Source organism: Phyllobates terribilis, unplaced genomic scaffold, assembly GCF_046119375.1.
Source record: "Phyllobates terribilis strain yellow unplaced genomic scaffold, ASM4611937v1 Scaffold_1__5_contigs__length_1240528914, whole genome shotgun sequence".
Taxonomy (NCBI): Eukaryota; Metazoa; Chordata; class Amphibia; order Anura; family Dendrobatidae; genus Phyllobates; species Phyllobates terribilis.
Genome location: NW_027362761.1, coordinates 983,585,034 through 983,606,980, shown reverse-complemented (window position 1 = coordinate 983,606,980; position 21,947 = coordinate 983,585,034). Strand labels below are relative to the sequence as shown.

The 21,947-nt window shown below is 38.5% G+C and overlaps 1 protein-coding gene across 17 annotated transcripts in view; it reads left to right on the top strand.

The window, feature by feature from the left end:
* Window positions 1-21,947, top strand: part of TENM3 (teneurin transmembrane protein 3) — a 1,704,102-nt gene that overhangs the window by 1,517,748 nt on the left and 164,407 nt on the right. For 11 of the 17 annotated variants that reach the window (XM_073643373.1, XM_073643362.1, XM_073643479.1 and 8 more), the window contains 3 exons: window positions 7,204-7,230; window positions 20,216-20,236; window positions 21,118-21,264. In XM_073643373.1, coding sequence (XP_073499474.1) covers window positions 7,204-7,230; window positions 20,216-20,236; window positions 21,118-21,264 — 195 coding nt within the window. The remainder of the gene's footprint in view (window positions 1-7,203; window positions 7,231-20,215; window positions 20,237-21,117; window positions 21,265-21,947) is intronic. The other 6 variants (XM_073643498.1, XM_073643416.1, XM_073643425.1 and 3 more) reach the window with 3 other exon arrangements.

Sequence of the window (21,947 nt, the reverse complement as noted above, 5' to 3'; positions counted from 1 at the left end):
CCGGGCGTGTGCATTACACAGTCACGTAGAGTGATTGCAGACTTTCGTGGAAAACTTGGACAACCTCTTTAAGAATTGGCGTGGTCCAGTTAGATGTTAGTATAGTTGGGATTTGGGATGCCACCCAGCCAGGGAATCTTTATGTAACTGCTGAGGACTAATTCGTTTTAACTAGTTCTTTTGCTGTGAGCCTTAGGCGGGCCACACCCTATATAAGCCTCCGTCAGCGATCTATTGTATTACTTGCCAGTTATCAGTGTATTCTGCCCCTGTTCTGTCCTGGTTACACCTTGATGCCTGATTAAGTTCTTTAGTATCATTTCTGACTTGGACCAACTTAACCCTCCATTTGCCTATTGGCACTTAGTCCATCCTCCTGGTTTTGATTTCGGCTATACCTTGACCTTGTCTATTTTCTGATTTAGTTGTGTATTTGCCCTCTCTGGTTTTAATCCAGCTGGATTACCCTTCTCTGCCAGTTCACTCCTCTGGCAGGCAGTCATTATGTGGACATAACCCAGGGAGCCCTGAGTATGTTCAGATCCCTGTATAGGGGTGAAAGAGTGAAGGTCAGTGTTCCTCTAGAACCTTCCAACCAGAGTGGCTATTGGAAACTCTATCCAAGAAATTCCTATTAATGGGGTTGTCTGGCCTTGGGGTTCAAGTCTGCAGTCACTCTAAGAGTTGCCAGGATTCCATGCACAGCTCAACTTTACATATGGATTGTTAATTTTCCTTAAAACTATGGGGAAATATAGTATCCCTTTCAAATAAATGGTAATTCCCATTTTATGTAGATAGATCAAGTTTTCCAGAGTGTTAGCCATTGCTTGTTAGTGGTTCTCTACTTACACTCATTGAAGGGGTCCCGCAATGACGTTCCTGAGCTCTAAGAGGAGGCAAGAAGTTGCTTTGGCATTATGATATTTCCTAGAATTTGTATATGCTTCACCCTGCACCCAAATATTCAGGAAGCCTATTTTGGAAAAAAGAAGGATCGGGCATGGTAAATTTCAACATGACCGATCATTTTTTTAATAAGGGCATTTTTTATCCACTTCACTTAATGTTGCTAACTCACTTTTTAAGTGTCTGGCTTTCACTTTCTTCCCTGTCTCCATTCAGAGCACATGCACTCTTGGCTGAATCATGCCAACCTTTGACAAGTCCATGTAGCAAGTTCATTGCAGCCTAACATCAACATTAAGACTGGCATTGTAATAAAAAAAAAATGGATGACAGCCAACGTAGGGAAAAAATAGTGATAAATTGTTGGAAATGTATTGAAAAAAAAGTTAAGTATCTATCTAATGTGCACCAACAGGTGTAATTATCCCGGCTAAATCTGTATTAGTGATCCTGCTGAGCTTAATATGAACCCTATAAATGGAATATTATGTGATTACAATGGGATTTGCTCACACGTAGTCTCCATACGGACTCCTAGAAGGGGATAGATATGTAGCAATGCAAATTGTTTTAGTGTTCTAATCCATTATGTCAGGATAATCAGTAATAAAATAGTGCAGTGAGTGCCAATTAATGAACATCAAATCAATGGGCATGCTGTTCCTGCTGATTAAAACAGCAGCTGATTGGAATAAATGGTTTTAATATACTTATTCAGAGACTAGTCCCATTTTATCATATCTTGTGAATCTAGTGCATGAATAATCTAAGGATGATACCTAGGTGCCTCTTTAATGGGATGCTAATAGCAGTCATTAGAGGAGGCCACGATCAGAACGTATAATAGGAAACCAGCGTTTTCTGACATATTATATGCCCTGCAAAGGACGCCTAGAATAACAATGTTGTATGCCAAGTATAGCCTCTCCAGGCCCTCAAGACATTGCTGTTATCTGTCTAATCGACTTAACTATTTCTCTGGTCAACCATGACATTAACTTCATTTTGGCTACGACAATTTTGTTATAAAACAGTTTATTGCATGCTTTCAAAAGTAACCAATCATAATAAAAAATAAGCTTTTATGTAAGGAAAACTATAAAAAATAATAAAATGTATACAAGGAATATTTATATTTAATGTTTTAGGACCTGAGAGTTGAGAAAAGAGGTGCGTAATTTAGTTTTTTTTCCGAGGCTGTGAAATACAAGGGGAGGGTCGCATTGCATTATTAGAACGAGGACACCAGCCTGGCATTTGTCAACCAGCACCCACCTCCTTCAGGCCATTTGTAATTGAGAAAAAACTGACAAATTTTAATCTGTAGTGACCTCTATATGTCATTCATATGCCCATTTTTGTATATATTTTTATGCCATCCATTTTATACACCAAAAATTTAAAATATAGTGAAAGTCCATTTACAGTTTTCAATGTTGATAATTGCAGTGGATCTGGAAAATATAGGATGCTCTATGGATGGTGTACATATGGTAGCCATTTCTTTAATGCACCCATTGAGTTTATTAGGCAAAATCCAAAATAACGGATCAGACTATTACATGCTGCTATTTTTTTACACGCAGACCATTGCTCCATGTAGAAACCTCTCATGTGAACTGCACCATTCACCTGCATTGGTCAATGTGCTGCCGTATGCTACCAATTATGGATACAGAATTGTCACATATGTACTGTATAATATGCTTGTCTGTACGAGCCCTCAAATACATTTATTAACCTGGGCAGAAACAGTCTCAACAATCCTCTTTTAGTTTATTATACACTTATATAGCACATTAATACCACTGCTCTTCACAGACCTTATCAGCACTGTCCCCATTGAGGCTCACAATCTACATTCCCTATCAGTATGTCTTTGGAGTGTGGGAGGAAACCAGAGAACCCGGAGGAAACCCACGCAAACACGGGGAGAACATACAAACTCCTTGCAGATGTTGTCCTTGGTGGGATTTTAACCCAGGACCCCAGCAGTGCAGATCAACAGTGCTAACCACTGAGCCACCCTGCTGCCCTCACTCAACTTTACCAACTTTTCTACTCCTATGACTATTTTATGTAATTTTTTTTCACAAATCAAAGAGATATTTTTATACTACTTGGTAATGGGTTTTTTTGGTTGATTTTTCAGTTATTTTTTCCATTTGTTTATTTGTGATAATTTTGGTTTTGACAGCAACTGCTTTTTAGTAGACCTTTCCCAAGTCAAAAGGAAATTGAGATGCATGTGGCTGAAAAGTCTAAAAGGAAAGTGAAGTATGTAGTAACTTATTACATGGAGAGCAAGTACAAACCAAGAATTCCTGTGATTGAACATTCAGTGGAAAATCAGAATAACTCTTTTCAGATTTAGTACATGATAGACATACAGTGTACAGCTGAAGCACAGCATTTTATATTAAGTCACATTATTTTTTTAGTGTACAGTGCGTTAAGAGCTTACGTCCATTTTTTTGTATATTAGTAGACTTTGTTAGCATTTTGTGCACATAAACATTAATATTAACGCTTATATACTGAGCACAAATATAAACACAAAACTTTTGTTTTCGTTCCCATTTTTCATGAGCTGAACCCAAAGAATTAATACTTTTTTCATGATATTTTGATTACTCCCAAATATTGTTCACAAATTTGCGTAAATCTGTGTTAGTGAGCACTTCTCCTCTGCCAAGATAATGCATCCATCTCACCGGTGTGACATGTCCAGAGGCTGAGTAGACACATGATTGTTACACAGGTGCCTTAGGGTGGCCACAATACAAGGCCGTTCTAAAATATGCAGTTTTACAGTATTGGAGGGTCCAAGGGGGTAAGAAAACCAGTCAGTATCTGGTGTGACCACCATTTGCCTCACACCGTGTAACACATCTCCTTCACATAGAGTTGATCAGTTTGGTGATTGTGGCCGGTGGGATGTTGGTCCACTCCTCTTCAATGGCTGCGAAGTTCTTGCCTGGCAGCATACTCACCGGACATGTCACCCATTGAGCATGTTTGGAATGCTCTGGATCAGTGTATACTACAATGTGTTCAAGTTCGTGCCAGTATCCAGTAATTTCGCACAGCCATTGAAGAGGCTGTGTTTTTTTAAACTTACAATATGACTGTATTGAGTTTGTTTTGTATGGCAGCCCTAGGTGCTGAAGCCATACCAAGCATTGTGTGCCCTTCTATGCTCTTCACATGATCCCTGCACCAATTCCTTACAACCTTGCTTGCAGACCTTACAGTTCCCTTGGAAAGGAGAGTCTTGCTCAGTAAAAAATACTATGAGACCGACCAGGGCTGGACTGCTTCTCTCCAATGACCACGTAGCAGTAGCATGGTCTGTCTATATAATGTTATGTATGCCCCTGTGTTTAACAAGAAAGTCAGCATTTTATAGGAAAACGCATATAATGACAATACATGACATAAAAACTCTTGCCGTCTATTCTAATTTTCACAGCTCGTTTTGATTCCCAATAAATTGTGTGAAATCACCCCACGACTTGTTGTTGACCTTTACTTTAATAGATGCAATTTAGATGTGATTTTCTTCCACCTAAACGAGGCAACAAGGGTGGCCTCAAAGATGTCTCCAGAGCATCCACTTCCATATTCTTCCATATTAGAAAACTACTATACATAACTTTGCTCTGTGTTTTACATAATTGCCTGTGTCTGCGCTAAAGAATTGCTGGGTTGTGCAAGCGTGCGGGAGAATTATTCCTCCCTAAAATGCCAGTTTCTTCTGATCAGGCTCACTACTCGGGGCTTGTAAATTGCAATGCTTGTTTTGCTATAGGCTGGCTTGCATCTGAGAGCTTTTAAGCCTCTCCACACTGCCTATTCTATAATTTTCAATGGTAAGAAGCCTGAGACTTGAAATATCTAGTAAAATCAGTTTGCATTTTTCCAGCTGTGATTATGGCGGTTATTACACAGGACAAAAGCAGCAATCAGTGCAATAGAGAATGACAAAAAATATCCCTCTACCCAAGGGTGATTTCTGGGGATTAGGGAACTTATTTATATGAAAGTGGTGTCCTACGTAGATATTTGGTTATTTTATGATTTTAGACCTCCATAGCGTTCTATGTATATTTGGCAACACATTGCTTTGGTCCAGGAAAACATCCAGTTCCCCTCCCAAAATATCAGCTTGAATAGTTTCAACATTTTATCCAGTCTAAAGCCGTACTGCCAGTTATGTATTGGAGGGTAATGATCAGTTTTAAAGGCCAGATGTATTCCACATTGCCCAAAGATGTTCCATTACATAATTTCTTTGAAATTAATATTCTTTCCACAAGAGGAAGTTATATTAATATATTTCCGTGCATGAATGGCTTTAAATTGAATATTGTATCTATTTACAATATACTGTATGAACCCAGAGTCTTTTTTTGTAGAGGACATATAGACCCATAGTTAAGCACGTCCGCAGCCACATTAGGCATAAAGAAGCATCATAGACAAAAATATCTGTCGGATCCACTTGATGTGAAATCCACAAAGCCAACTGAAGACAGCGCTCCTTGAGAAGTTTAATTTATAAGTTCTTTATTCCTCCGTATAATAGCAGCAGCAATGTTTCAACCTGTATGGCTTTTTTCAACCATACAGGTCGAAACGTACCATACAGGTCAAAACGTACCATACAGGTCGAAACATACCACACAGGTCGAAACGTACCACACAGGTCGAAACGTAACACACAGGTCAAACTGTACCACACAGGTCGAAACGTACCACAAAGGTCGAAAAGTACCACACAGGTCGAAACGTACCACACAGGTCAAACTGTACCACACAGGTCGAAACGTACCACACAGGTCGAAATGTACCACACAGGTCGAAACGTACCACACAGGTCGAAATGTACCACACAGGTCGAAACGTACCACACAGGTCGAAATGTACCACACAGGTTGAAGCGTACCATACAGGTTGAAATATTGCTGCCTTTATTCTATGGACGAGTAAAGAACTTATATATGAAACTACCTATGGAGCACTGTCTTGAATTGGTTCTGTTGTATAGGCTCATAGTTGTCACTACAACAGCACTGTAGTTCAAGCATAAACCCATTTTTAAGACTTACTCTGAAGTAATATATTATAGTGGCGTATGAGCGCTGATTTCTATAGAAACATATTATGACACCCGTAGAAGTCTATGCTTTATCTCTAAATGTTCCCAAATATAATTACATACACTGAAACCTCAAAAAATAGACCACTTCTTTGAGAAAACCTCCCTTTATCCATGTATTCCTTATAATCCTTATATAATGCCCCCATAACAACTAAGTCCGCCCTCTTCCCATTGCCCACTTTTTGGTGTGGCTTTGCTCAGGCACATCCTTTTGTGATCACAGGACTGTTCCTGCAAAATTGGGACTGTTGGTAAATATGTGTTTGCTGTGACAGATTTTCAGCTCCACCATTTACATGTATACTGGGTATCATCCTTCAGAAAACCACCCCTCTTATAAGTCCACTTTTCAGTGCAATTTTAGGTGTGCATATAAAGTATGTGCGATCCATTATATACAATTACATACAATGTCTTGCCGAGGCCCCATAATACAGTGAACAGAGTTCATATGGCTCCAGAATAAAGAACTACATGGATTCTGTGAGTTAGCATACCAATAGAGGATGGTCCACCTCAGGGGCAGACATACCATTGGTGCAACCTCTGCAGTCGCTCAGGGGCCCAAAAGGTTAGGGGGCCCATTTGCACTTCCGAAACAGGCAGAATTGTGCATAAGCTATTGAATTGGAAAGGGTCCATATATTGTTCTTGCACAGGGGCCATTTTCTGTCTGTGTCCACCAGTGGTCCACCTAGTATTAAACCTTAAGCATTAATTAGGTTATAGTAACCCCATTAGTTAGAATATATATGTACTATACTTAATATAAAATCAAGAATTAGTAAAAGAAAGCCGATAACTATAGCAATTTATTTTTCGTATGTATTGTTCCATATCTTCTGTATGAAATTATCATTGGCAAATGTTCTATTAAAGCCACATGCCTGAGTAATAAACCCGGGGCTCAGTAAGTGGAGCAGACATAAATGTCACTAGGAGTAAATCAAAGGTTGATACATGGAATTATCAGGTTTATTTAGTTGGGCTGGAAATCTTAACCAATGATTCTGACCTAACCGTAATTTGCCTTTCCTAGCCTCAAATGATCTTTATTTCTGCATGCCTTTGCTAACAGTTAATGTCCTGAAATGTCTGTCTTGTTCTTCTCCCCTTCTCAACTTTACAAGCTCACTATTTGGATAAAATAGTTAAAGGTACTGTATTCTTTCTGCTTGTTTAACCTTAACAAATTGGGGTATATATACAATAATATGTACCCCAATTTCTATATGTCATACACTCAGCTAAATATCATGACTCCCACCCTCCTCTCCTCAATTGACCAATGCTGTTTGTATGTGTGCATTATTACATGTTTAGCATTTGCTAATTATTTTTTTTTATTATTTTACATAGTTTTGGTTCTTCTTTGTGTTAATTTTTAGTAGAAAAAAAAGATCAATGCAGTCATTCTGCTGGCGCTAGAAGGGATACAAACTATTGCAATTTTATTTTGTTTCAATTTTTTCACCCCATAACTGCTCATGCGGAGTACTTAAAATTATTCCACCGCTTAAGGGTATACCTGATTACCTGATGTATACTTAATTTTCATTTTTTGGGGGGAGGAGGTGAATCTGTGAAAATTGTGTAAATGTGAATTAGTCTTATATTGTACACAATGTGTTTACTCCAGAGTTATAGTATTTCAAATGTTTTCACTTTGGAACAAACCTTCAATTTGTATTAATTTTTATTACGCTTTCATGAAATATATGCCCCTTAAAATCAACTAAAATGTATGGCCATTTTCAGCGGTAATATGACATTAATCCCCTTTTTGTTGAATTATTTAAAACTGAATGTAGAGTATAATTTCCCAGTAAAATAAATAAATAAAAAATATATTGACAGTATATACAATTCATATTACACTGCACTGCATACATATATACGTTAGAATTTATAAATGTTCTATTAATAATTTAAAAATGTATATATTATGAACGATTTTATTTACTTTTTTTTATTTCTAATGCCTTAACACTTTTATATTGAAGGTTATTTCTACCATTTACAATGTGGCCTTCATTTGTCTATCATAGCCCATTTAATTTCCACTTAATATACTAAATGTACTGAATGTAGTGTTTTCCAACGCCTTATGGTGTATTTTCCTTATTAGTAGATAATTATGTTCTGCTTCATTTTTTATTTAACTACATGTTAGTTAAATGGCAGGCTTAGTTTCTTCCTCAATATATCCCCATATATACCAATAAAATATTAACCTCATGTCAAAAAGTACACCTTTGAGATTTATTGGCAACTATTACTTATGCCTTCAAGTGACATTAAACGTTTATTTTTTTTAATTCAATTATCCTCCAGATATTGCAAAGTAATTAATATACACTGCTCAAAAAAATAAAGGGAACACTTAAACAACAGAATATAACTCCAAATGAATCAAACTTCTGTGAAATCAAACTGTCCACTTAGGAAGCAACACTGATTGACAATCAATTTCACATGCTGTTGTGCAAATGGAATAGACAATAGATGGAAATTATTGGGAATTATCAAGACACCCTCAATAAAGGAGTGGTTCTGCAGGTGGGGACCACAGACCACATCTCAGTACCAATGCTTTCTGGCTGATGTTTTGGTCACTTTTGAATGTTGGTTGTGCTTTCACACTCGTGGTAGCACGAGACGGACTCTACAACCCACAGAAGTTGCTCAGGTAGTGCAGCTCATACAGGATGGCACATCAATGCGAGCTGTGGCAAAAAGGTTTGCTGTGTCTGTCAGCGTAGTGTCCAGAGGCTGGAGGCGCTACCAGGAGACAGGCCAGTACACCAGGAGACGTGGAGGGGGCCGTAGGAGGGCAACAACGCAGCAGCAGGACCACTATCTCCACCTTTGTGCAAGGAGGAACAGTAGGAGCACTGCCAGAGCCCTTAAAAATGACCTCCAGCAGGCCACAAATATGTCTGCACAAACGGTTAGAAACTGATTCCATGGGGGTGGTATGAGGGCCCGACATCCACAGATGGAGGTTGTGCTCACAGCCCAACACCGTGCAGGACGCTTGCCATTTGCCACAGAACACCAGGATTGGCAAAGTCGCCACTGGCGTCCTGTGCTCTTCACAGATGAAAGCAGGTTCGCACTGAGCACATGTGACAGACGTGACAGAGTCTGGAGATGCCATGGAGAGCGATCTGCTGCCTGCAACATCCTTCAGCATGACCGGTTTGGCAGTGGGTCAGTAATGGTGTGGGGTGGCATTTCTTTGGAGGGCCGCACAGCCCTCCATGTGCTCGCCAGAGGTAACCTGACTGCCATTAGGTACCAAGATGAGATCCTCAGACCCCTTGTGAGACCATATGCTGGTGCGGTTGGCCCTGGGTTCCTCCTAATGCAGGACAATGCCAGACCTCATGTGGCTGGAGTGTGTCAGCAGTTCCTGCAATATGAAGGCATTGAAGCTATGGACTGGCTCGCCCGTTCCCCAGACCTGAATCCGATTGAGCACATCTGGGACATCATGATCATGCACGTGGAGGCCACACACAATACTGAGCCTCATTTTGACTTGTTTTAAAGACATTACATCAAAGTTGGATCAGCCTGTAGTGTGTTTTTCCACTTTAATTTTGAGGGAGACTCCAAATCCTGGCCTCCATTGGTTAATAAATTTGATTTCCATTGATGATTTTTGTGTGATTTTGTTGTCAGCACATTCAACTTTGTACAGAATAAAGTATTCAATGAGAATATTTCATTCATTCAGATCTAGGATGTGTTATTTGAGTGTTCCCTTTATTTGTTTGAGCAGTGTATATATATATATATATATATATATATATATATATATATATATATTTATCTATATATATTTATCTATATAAATATAGATATATATTGTAATTTCCTTTATTATCTTATTTTACTGCCTTTTCTCCCAGAAAGAATGCTGCAGAACTGTTTCTGTGTCTAGTTCCTGCTCCTTTAGAAACTGCTTGCAACTGCTGCTCAGCAAAGCAGTTGGTGTATGAGAATCTCCCAGTTTCGGGTTTGGGAGCAGAGTCCTTTAAACAGGGAAATTCCTGTACACACAAACAGTTTCCAGTGTACAGTTCTTGACAAGCAGCAGTTGAAAGAAGCTTCTAAAGGAGCATGAACTGGGCTTTGAAACAGCACCGCAGTGTAGTGTTTGGGAGAAAAGGAAGCAAAATAATGTAATGAAGTATATTAAAAAAAAAAATCACAATTTTAAAATGCCTGGAAATAACTAAGAAAAAAAAGTTTAATTACTCTTTAAGGTTGGTTCCACAATCCTGATATTCAAAGTCTGAGCTCAAGAGCCTCTAAGGTGTATATGAGGAAGCTGAATTCAGTTTGGGAAACCAGACATTATGGTCCATATTATGGTCCATAATCAGGCCTTGTCGGGCACATTAAACCGGTCTACGTGGAAAGGCTTAGCTTTCTTATCAATATAGAAGTTTATGGTAGACATTTCCAAAATGTAGGCATACATACAATTCACATTTTTTCGGCTATGGGCATTGGGATTCTGACATCAGTTCTTTAGAGATTAGAGTGACTTCCCAACAAATGCCAATGTTTAGGTAAAGTGGCATTTGTCGCCCCTTAACTGACATTGTTAAAAAAAAGTATTGCACACTGTTCTTATTTTGTAGCAGCCAACATTATAGTAAAACATATTCTGCTGCACTTTCCTATTCAGGTACTAATGGGCACATTTGTGTCTTGCTTTTCTTAACTGAAACCCTTTTAGGGTATGTGCGCACAGTCAGGTATTGCTTGCAGAAATTTCTGTAGCGTTTCTGCACCTCTTGGCAGCAAAAACGCTGCGGAAAATCCGCAGCGTTTTATATGCGTGTTTGATGCGTTTTTTGTGCGTTTTTGCCTGCGGGTTTGCTATGTGTTTTTCCAATGCATTGTATAGGCAAAAACGCATGTGGAAATGGAATGGACATGCTGCGTTTTTTTCCGCACATGAAATCTGCTCAGGAAAATTCCTGATCATGTGCACACAGAACTTGCAAAATGTCATAGGAAGTCATGGGATAAGGTATGCAATGTGTTTTTGGCCCATTTCTGCACTGAAAAAATGCACAAAAAATGTACGAAAAACACACTGTGTGCACATAACCTTAAAGGGAACCTGTCACCAGAAAAAAAGCCATTAACCAGATATGGGCTTAATCTGCAGGTTAATAGTGTTATTAACCTGCCCGGCACCTGCATATAGCCGAATACTGCATTAAGAAAATTAACTTTATTCTCCCTGGCCGCATTTGGCTTTAGTCACGGTGGTGCTGGTTCAGTCATTGGTCTGAGTATACTGAGCAGTGGCTGTAACCGCACCCCAGACCTGACTAACACGCCCTCTGCATTGGGGCCGGCTGTTAGTCAGAGACAGGGGCACGGTTGCAGTCGTCGCTCTGTATACTCAGACCAATGACTGAACCCGTGACTGAATCTGAATGCTGGCAGGGGGAATAAAGTTCATTTTCTCCCCGCAGCGTTCGGCTACATGCAGGCGCCGGGCAGGTTAATAACACTTTTAACCTGCAGATTAACCTCACATCTGCAGGTTAATAGCGTTTTTGACTGGTGACAGGTTCCCTTTAACACCCCAGCTTTTTTTCCTAGCATACATGCCAAATATAGGGCTTTACACAGGGTGCACAGAACCTAAAATTGTCACAGACTTAAAAGACTATTGTCACCCACAATTTTTTTCTACAGTGGTCACAATGGTTTTTGTATGGAGGCCTAATATGAGAGTCATGTCTTTCAAAACAATTATTATTGCCCAAATCTACCAATTACAGCACAGCTTTCATATTTTATTCTGCTCTGGAAAAAAAGAAAGCTGTACTGTGATTGGTTGCTATCATTTTTTTCTACTAGACAGTTTTCATAAATTGGCCCCATTATGTTCATTTTAAAAAATAAATAAAGAAAAATTTGAGACGGACACTTTTCATGTGGTTAATTACACTTTTCAAAATTAGTTTTAGTGCCTTAAAGGGGTTGTCTGGTCCAAACCGATAAGTCTGCAATCACTGCAGATTTATGAATCCCCCCCAGGTACAGACACAGTGCGCTTCGGGGTTTCACCAGTTTATGACTTATACATACTCCCGGCCAGGGCCCGTCTAGTGGGCGTGACCTCGCTCTATTCACTTGCATTGAGTGAGGCCACGCCCCCTCGAGTGACTGGGATGTCCAGTGGGCGTGGTGGACTACAAGTGTATGGAGCGAGGCCTCGCCAACTGGCCGGGAGTATGTATAACTCATACAAACCGTCTGGTCCCGGCTCAGAAACCGATGCATCCCCGCAGCGCACAGTGTGTGCACTGAGAGGACTCATAAGTCTGCAGTCACACAGAATGGCTGCAGACTTATCAGTTTGGACCGGACAACCCCTTTAATTTCAATGAATTTCATGACTTCACAGACTTCCGTTGCTGTTTATCAGTAGATACATTTTCTATGAACAGTTTGGCAGGTAACAAGAACTATAGCTGTAACATTAGTATAAAACACTTTATAGAAAAACTAAAATATTGTAGTGTAACCAGCAGGGATTTTACAGAAATAAAATAGTAATAATAATAATAATAATCATACCAATTCTAAAAAATACATTACGCGATAAAAAATCTAATAATGAACCTATGTATTTTTGAATGGCGATGAAGATTGTGTTCCGCTCAAAAAAATAAAATTCAGAATAAAATATTTAGCATTCTGGTATTTCCGTTGTAATAATGTAAAATGAAGGTGCTCGCCCACCATCAGTGCATACATGCTCTTGCCTTTAATTCTGATTATCAGTAATTAATGTTTGTACATTTTACAAGACGTAAGCAATGCTACCAAAGTCACGTTGGCAAATTGCACTGCAAGTTGAAGGCAGCCATCTTTAACCATTTAAAGAAAATACATAAAGAAAAACCCATTCATGGGTTGAGTCAAAGGAGTAAACCTCCACCTCTGGAAAAAAAAGCCTAAAAATATCAAGAATTAAAAACTCATGCTAATAATGACACAGCTTATCCGATCTCCATCCGATTTCTGTTCTGCGATTTTAATCCAAGCTGATGCAGTTTTATTATTTGAGAGTCTATAAATGGCATTTGACATATTTATTAAAGATGGCCGCCATGAGAGAAGATATTGGAGCTGTCGAAATGTTGCTCTACACTCTGCATCGCTCGTTCCCCAATTTCAGCATCACCCGTGTGTGCATGTTCCCCAGAAGTTGCCATTGTGTCTTTTGTCGCTGTATATTTCTTTACAATCCAATATCTAGATATTATACAGGCAAAAATGTCTGTTCCAAAAATTGTGTTGCATGGGTGAGCACTTTCATGATCTAACATATTACTAATACAGCTTTAAAAATGTCAGCGCTATAATTTCCCCATTAATGTCACATTGACCTACAACAAATGTTACGTCCCCCACTGAACAGGTTAACTGAGACAGCGGCCCTCTCATCTCTGAAAGTCCTAATTATAAGGAGGAAGAGGAGCCATTAGAACATTTTGTATCAAGTTATGCAGGGATAAAAGTCAATTAGGAACCACATTTTAAGGAAGAAATAAAAAGCAACGGGCACATTCAGCTTTATAAAGTACCTTGCCTTAAATTCTGCTTGCTAAGCAAAATATGCCCTCCAATTTGCAAAGATAACGCTGCTAATAATTAGGCTGGAGTCAAGGAGACATAATATCCTTGTTAATAACTGGATGGCCCGGATTCATATTGTTAGTAAAATTTAATCAAGTGGAGGTCTTAGATATTAACCATTTAATAACTTCTGTGTGTGGCTAGATACAGTAAAGATAAAGAGCTAGAAGATAGATAGATAGATAGATAGATAGATAGATAGATAGATAGATAGATAGATAGCTATTGTAGATATACTGTATGTATTTTAGATACTATAGATAGATAAATATATATTGTAGATAGACACGGTATATATTTTAGATACTGTATGTAATTTAGATACTGTAGATAGATTGATAGATGCTGTAAATAGATAGTCAGAGATAAATAATTACTATACACAGATGGATACTGTATATATTACATATTGTAGATAGATATGCATATAGATAGATAGATATGTATAGATACTGTAGACTGATTGATATTGTGGATAGATACATATGGGCCAGTAAAGTCTACTTTTTCACTTACAATTTTGGAGTGATGCCTGCTTTTCATAGATTTTTTTAGATAGATATATATATGATATACAGTACAGACCAAAAGTTTGGACACACCTTCTCATTTAGAGATTTTTCTGTATTTTCATGACTATGAAAATTGTACATTCACACTGAAGGCATCAAAACTATGAATTAACACATGTGGAATTATATACTTAACAAAAAAGTGTGAAACAACTGAAAATATGTCTTATATTCTAGGTTCTTCAAAGTAGCCACCTTTTGCTTTGATGACTGCTTTGCACACTCTTGGCATTCTCTTGATGAGCTTCAAGAGCTAGTCACCGGAAATGGTTTTCACTTCACAGGTGTGCCCTGTCAGGTTTAATAAGTGGGATTTCTTGCCTTATAAATGGGGTTGGGACCATCAGTTGTGTTGTGCAGAAGTCTGGTGGATACACAGCTGATAATCCTACTGAATAGACTGTTAGAATTTGTATTATGGCAAGAAAAAAAGCAGCTAAGTAAAGAAAGACGAGTGGCCATCATTACTTTAAGAAATGAAGGTTAGTCAGTCCGAAAAATTGGGAAAACTTTGAAAGTGTCCCCAAGTGCAGTTGCAAAAACCATCAAGCGCTACAAAGAAACTGGCTCACATGAGGACCTCCTCAGGAAAAGAAGACCAAGAGTCACCTTTGCTTCTGAGGATAAGTTTATCCGAGTCACCAGCCTCAGAAATCGCAGGTTAACAGCAGCTCAGATTAGAGACCAGGTCAATGCCACACAGAGTTCTAGCAGCAGACACATCTCTTGAACAACTGTTAAGAGGAGACTTTGTGCAGCAGGCCTTCATGGTAAAATAGCTGCTAGGAAACCACTGCTAAGGACAGGCAACAAGCAGAAGAGACTTGTTTGGGCTAAAGAACACAATGAATGGACATTAGACCAGTGGAAATCTGTGCTTTGGTCTGATGAGTCCAAATTTGAGATCTTTGGTTCCAAACACCGTGTCTTTGTGCAACGCAGAAAAGGTGAATGGATGGACTCTACATGCCTGGTTCCCACCGTGAAGCATGGAGGAGGAGGTGTGATGGTGTGGGGGTGCTTTGCTGGTGACACTGTTGGGGATTTATTCAAAATTGAAGGCATACTGAACCAGCATGGCTACCACAGCATCTTGCAGCGGCATGCTATTCCATCCGGTTTGCCTTTAGTTGGACCATCATTTATTTTTCAACAGGACAATGACCCCAAACACACCTCCAGGCTGTGTAAGGGCTATTTGACAAAGAGAGAGAGTGATGGGGTGCTACGCCAGATGACCTGGCCTCCACAGTCACCAGACCTGAACCCAATCGAGATAGTTTGGGGTGAGCTGGACCGCACAGTGAAGGCAAAAGGGCCAACAAGTGCTAAGCATCTCTGGGAACTCCTTCAAGATTGTTGGAAGAGCATTTCCGGTGACAACCTCTTGAAGCTCATCAAGAGAATGCCAAGAGTGTGCAAAGCAGTCATCAAAACAAAAGGTGGCTACTTTGAAGAACCTAGAATATAAGACATATTTTCAGTTGTTTCACACTTTTTTGTTAAGTATATAATTCCACATGTGTTAATTCATAGTTTTGATGCCTTCAGTGTGAATGTACAATTTTCATAGTCATGAAAATACAGAAAAATCTCTAAATGAGAAGGTGTGTCCAAACTTTTGGTCTGTACTGTATATATATTAGATAGATACTGTAGATAAATAGATATGAGATAGATACTGTAGACAGGTTGATATTATAGATAAATACTGTAGATAGATATATACTGTAAATAGATTGATACTGTTGATAGACACTGTATATATTTTACATACTGTAGATAGATAGATAATATATAGATAGATAGATAGATAGATAGATAGATAGATAGATAGATAGATAGATAGATAGATAGATCAAGAAGCAGCACTAGCAGGCATTATAAAGTCTATGTGAGTGCAAAATCTTTCAGGCAATTACCAACCCTCCAGATAGCTAAAAAAATGAAAGCAGCACTCCTCCATGAATTTTGAAAAAAAACTGTGATGTAATAGCTTCCAAAAAAGAAAAAGATATATTTCCAGCTCACCAACTTCCTAGGAAGTATTTTTCCAGAAGTGCACGGATTCAGGAAAGACTTGTGTTGGCACAAACTGAACAATGTGCAAAAATGGAAAACGATGTCAAAATCCAGTGCTGGATGCATCGTTTCCCATTTTGTGATTCAATAGCCCATTGGGGCTCAGCTCCAATGGGTTTGAGAAAGGTTCTCATTACAGAACCAAAACGCTGAGCCCCTATTGGCTATTAAATCACAGTTTTTCCTAAATTCCTGAAGGAGTACTGCTTTCATTTTTTTTCAGATAGATAATAGATAGATAGATAAATAGATAGATAGATAAATATATAATAGATAGATGGATAGATAGATATATACTGTAATAGATAGATAGATAGATAATACTGTAGATAGATGGATAGATAGATAGATAGATAGATAGATAGATAGATACTGTAGATAGATAGATGGATAGATAGATAGATACTGTAGATAGATAGATGGATAGATAGATAGATACTGTAGATAGATAGATGGATAGATAGATAGATAGATAGATAGATAGATAGATAGATAGATAGATAGATAGATAGATACTGTAGGTAGATGGATAGATAGATAGATAGATAGATAGATAGATAGATGGATAGATAGATAATACTGTAGATAGATGGATAGATAGATAGATAGATAGATACTGTAGATAGATAGATGGATAGATAGATAGATAGATAGATACTGTAGATAGATAGATAGATACTGTAGATAGATAGATGGATAGATAGATAGATACTGTAGATAGATAGATAGATAGACTGATAGATATAACTTGTTCATTAGACCATATGAATCAGGGTGCTCATAAATTCTAATGAGGGGCAATAGCACCCAAATTAAACAGTGGAATCAAACCTAGAGAGACCTAATGTTGTATTCTCATGATAAGTAATGGCACTACCCTGGCACTGCCTTCACAACCGACATAATTATACAGTCCTTGTGATTGTAAGTCTTTCTTTTGACATATCACATGGAGTTTGAGTCTTGTACTATTAGTTCCAGGAGACAGCGCTACCTTAATGTTTCCTCTTTATAAACTATTACTCAAAAATGGAGTCCAGACTGATTGCTTATTAGATTATTGCTTAGTTAGTCTGTATTGTTAGTGTGATTATTATTTTCTAATCATTTTTTTCAGGCTTTGTTCGCTTTTGCGTTCATTAATTCCTTGTTATACAATGCCATCAGGACAGAGCAATGTAAACAAAGTCAGTGCTGGATCCATCATCCATTAGACACCATCAGCTTAACAGCCCCCATTGACTATAATGGGGTCTATCAAGTTTTTGTCATTGTTTCCTTCATTTTACTTTTATGTTATATGTATCCAGTTAATGTGATGGACTCTTTGATGGAGGCTCCAATGCAGATGAGAACACAGACTACGGCTCCATTTACAATAGTAGATGTGCGGCACTACACCACCACCAATTAGCAACTTGTTTGCTGATCAACGATCGTTAATTGCCTATTTATACAGACAGACGGCACTTCTGATGTGCACCAAGCGATCTGTAATAGATTGTTCAGTGTCCACAGCCGTCCTTTATTCTAGGCAGCACAAGTCCTCTGTACATAGGGCGATTCGATGCTGAGAATAAGAATCTTTTCTTCAGCTCAAAAAATCATTCCACCCAACAAACAAGCCTTCTGTACTTTCATCCGGTGATCGTTAGCCTATTTACACTGTACGATTATTGTGATAGGAACATTCCTACAAACGCTTATTCCCAGTAATCTTGCAGTGTATTCTTGAGCCATATATAAGACGGTGCATGTCTGATAAATGAAGTATTGTCAGCAGTCTATTATTTTCTTTCTTGTTTTATCCATTTAGCATGTTACTACTTTCATTTTGTTATTTGTCATGACATTAACTGTGTATACTGTTGTTACACCCATAGTACAGTGACCCAATATCATTCTCAGGCTCCAGGTCATATGTAGGTATATCCACATTCAAAAATTAATTTCCAATTCTTTAAACAATTTTTTATTTTTCATTCATAGTCTCCTCTCATCTAACTCCCTCTTCATGGAATGCTGCTTATTAACCTGCCCCTTATCTTCATTATTTAGGCCTTATAGTTAATCTAGCAGATGCAGTCTTTATCTATTCCAAGACTTCTTAACCTCACTGACTGCAGATGTAACCTCACAAAGGTGTGGTTTTGGCTACCAGCTTGCAAGTCCTTCCCGTTTTCTGGTACTGCTAGCCTAAAGTGGTTGTCCTCTGAAGCCAATTACTTTCCTTATGTACCATTAGTAAAAGGACATCTTATAGGGAGGGTCTCATGTAGAAATCTGAAATAGTATTGATGGGGTGAAAAAGCTCACAAACCGACCCTAGACCACAGGACGGAAAAGTGAAAATACATTTAACAGGTATAGTCACCATACCTGGTGACCCCTATTTACCTTCCTCTGCCTGCTCCACTCAGATTGGCTTTCTGTTCCAAGATGGCTACTGCATTAGCATCAAGAGTTCAGTGGTAAGTCTAAGCCATGCCTTCATTGTGCTCTGGGATAGGAAAGACAGTGGAGTGTGAAGGTGTGGTTTAGAATTACTATGGCACTACCCATATTGGAAGCAGGAAGAAAGGATGCAAAACATGTGCAAGTAGGCAAACTGAAGACAGCACATAGGAGAAATGAGAAATGTATACTTACTTTTCAGTCACAGGGTAGAAAATCATTTTAAAGGGGTCATCCAAGTTTTTCACCAAAGTCTGCAGTCATTCTTTGTGGCTGCAGACTTATGAATCCTCACATCGCGCGCAGCTCACATGGTGGGGATTTTCCAATTCCAGCGGCGAGACCGAGTGGTCATATTCCCGGCCACATTCCAACTAGACTTGTGCTGCATTGCTCAATACAAATCACATGACTGCTTGGTCTCGCCGGCGACACTGTGCTCGATGTGAGGATTCCCAAGTCTGCAGTCACATAGAGTGAAAAACCTGGAACACCTCTTTAACTTGCACCCCATTGTCATCCAATCACAAAAAAAGTAAACACTACAACATTTTTTTTACATTCTTGTTAGTTTTTTGTCTGCAGACTAACTTTAAGCTCCCTTTTTCTAAATTATCACATACACAAATATAAGATTGTTTTAAAAAAATAAAGTTACCTTTTACATTTTTTATACTCAAACATAAAAGGGCTGAATCCTTAACAGTTTTGACCCAAATCCTGATATATAACAAACAGCTGCACAAAAATTTGGCGAGTTTTGACATTTTTACGCCAATCTGAGGCACAGCATAGTCGGAGAGGGTGTGACCGAGCACGGACAACAAATTTATCATAGTTTACACCACAAAAGAGACTTAAGTACATTTCCTTGTGGTGGCGCACAAGAGATGAAAAATGCACCAAATTTGGCACATCTGTCTCCAGTACAAAATGGCAGTCTTAATGAATCAGGGCCTTAGTGGCCATAACATATATTTTAGTTTTATCCACTCTCCAAACATAGTTTAAAACAGTCAGAATAGCTGTAGCCTTATATATCCAATCATCCATGCACTGAATATAACAATACTATACTTACAGATGCTAGATATAAACACTGCATTAATTAAGTTCCCATAGAGAAGTTTTCCTACAAGAAAATAGAAATGAATAGCAATTCTTTATAAAATAATCCGTACAATTTTCTTCAGTGTAAAGAGCATTGAACGTTGCTTATTTTTTCATTCGTTTATTATGTTAATTTTAAATATGTATTGTCAGACTTGAAGACATTTGAAACCTTTTAATACTCAGATCTATTAAAATATTGTAATTTGTTTCATAAATTTTCCCTTCTTGCTCATAAAAGCAGACAAGATAGGATATAAAGGTAACACTGCAAAGGCCCTAGGGAGACTGTCACAAAGAAAACCTCACTTTCTGCTCTATGTCTTGAAGCACGTCACTACCGTGTTTTTGTTGAGTCTTATCAATGTCTTTTCTCGTGGTCCTTCTGGTATTTCATTTTGTCCATCCTAAGTAACCAGATCGCACAGCTCCTACGTTACGTTGAAAATCCTGTCCAGTTTTGTCCCCTCTGTTTGCAGCCTGATTTCCCCCAATGTTTGTTAGATTAGTCGCTAAGCTGCTTCACTTTATTTCTGGGCTTTTGCTTCTTATGTGAACAAGGAATGTACTCTCGGCACAAAGTACTGCCACCAGTTGTCCTGGTGGGTACTTTATGCAGTTATGGAAGCACTGTAAATTCACATGAAGGCACTTCTACCCTGAGACCAGATAATGGAGGAACTGACGCATTTGAAGCTCAATAAAGCGTATATAATTCAACTTCTCAAAATTTTTGAAAACTTTTTGCCAAAATTTTTGTCTATTTGTGGTCAACCCATGGTTCTTTATCCAGTTTTTTGGGGGCAGAAAACTCAAATTCATTGTCCTGCCAAAATAATGGTCCTAATTCTGGAAACCAAAAATAATTGTCAATATTTTGAAATCGAACATTAGAAAGACGCCATGTCATCTGGTCGTCAGGATCGTGTGATCTAGATAGACTTCTGGTGCCCTCCTCACTATTCCATATGCCTAATTTGAAGACACCAGGATTTGTGCACTGCTGCTCCCTCTTCATGTGCTCTTACAGTGCTTGTGCTGTTGATGAAGGCCTGTAAGTGTCTTACGTTTTGTTCAATGAGGCCAGAACCCCTTGGACTTCCCAGATCACTTGATTTTCTCCTTTTCTCTGTGTCATTGCAGAAGGTTGTCCAGGACTCTGTAACAGCAATGGAAGATGCACTTTAGACCAAAATGGATGGCACTGTATGTGCCAGCCAGGTTGGAGAGGAGCGGGATGTGATGTAGCCATGGAAACATTGTGTACTGACAGTAAGGACAATGAAGGAGGTAAGATGAAATATCTCTTCTATTTTTTTTACATGTATTTACTTTTGATGGGTACCTGACATTTTGTCAGCACACCTCATCGTTATTTGAAATGGATTCTTAAAAAACGAAACTTGCTATTTTTTCAGCTAAATTCAAATCTCACTAGACGCTATGATGTGGGCCTTCCGTGACCTTTTTTTCCCGTTTTGCCGTCTAAACTGATGCTTATAGACACATTTTGAACAAATGCCTCTAAGCTCCATTTTTTTTCAGTGATGTGTTCTTATTTTGGTTCCTTTGTATTTGACCCACCATATGAGGACGGTGAGGATGATTATGAATACTATTGAAGCTATGTTGATGCCGATGACTTTTAGGACTTTACGGTTGTTGAAAATGTATTCAGAACGCCAGCAGGTCTGGAGGGGCATGAACCGATAGAGCTAAGAAGGATGCTTATACTTTAGGGTAATGCAAAGTAAAGAAGAGCAAGGGGAATCTGTCACTCGCTGCTGAATTTATCATGGATAAAACAGAAGAATGAATACAAAACTGCTAATTTACCTTACAGTATGCCCTAGTGGAGGACGTAAAGCTAGAAAAGTTGCTTGGCGACAAGATATTTCATTAACTCAAGTTCATAAATAGGTAAAATTGCAAACTGCTTGTAAAAACAAGTAACATTGCAATTTACCTTATAT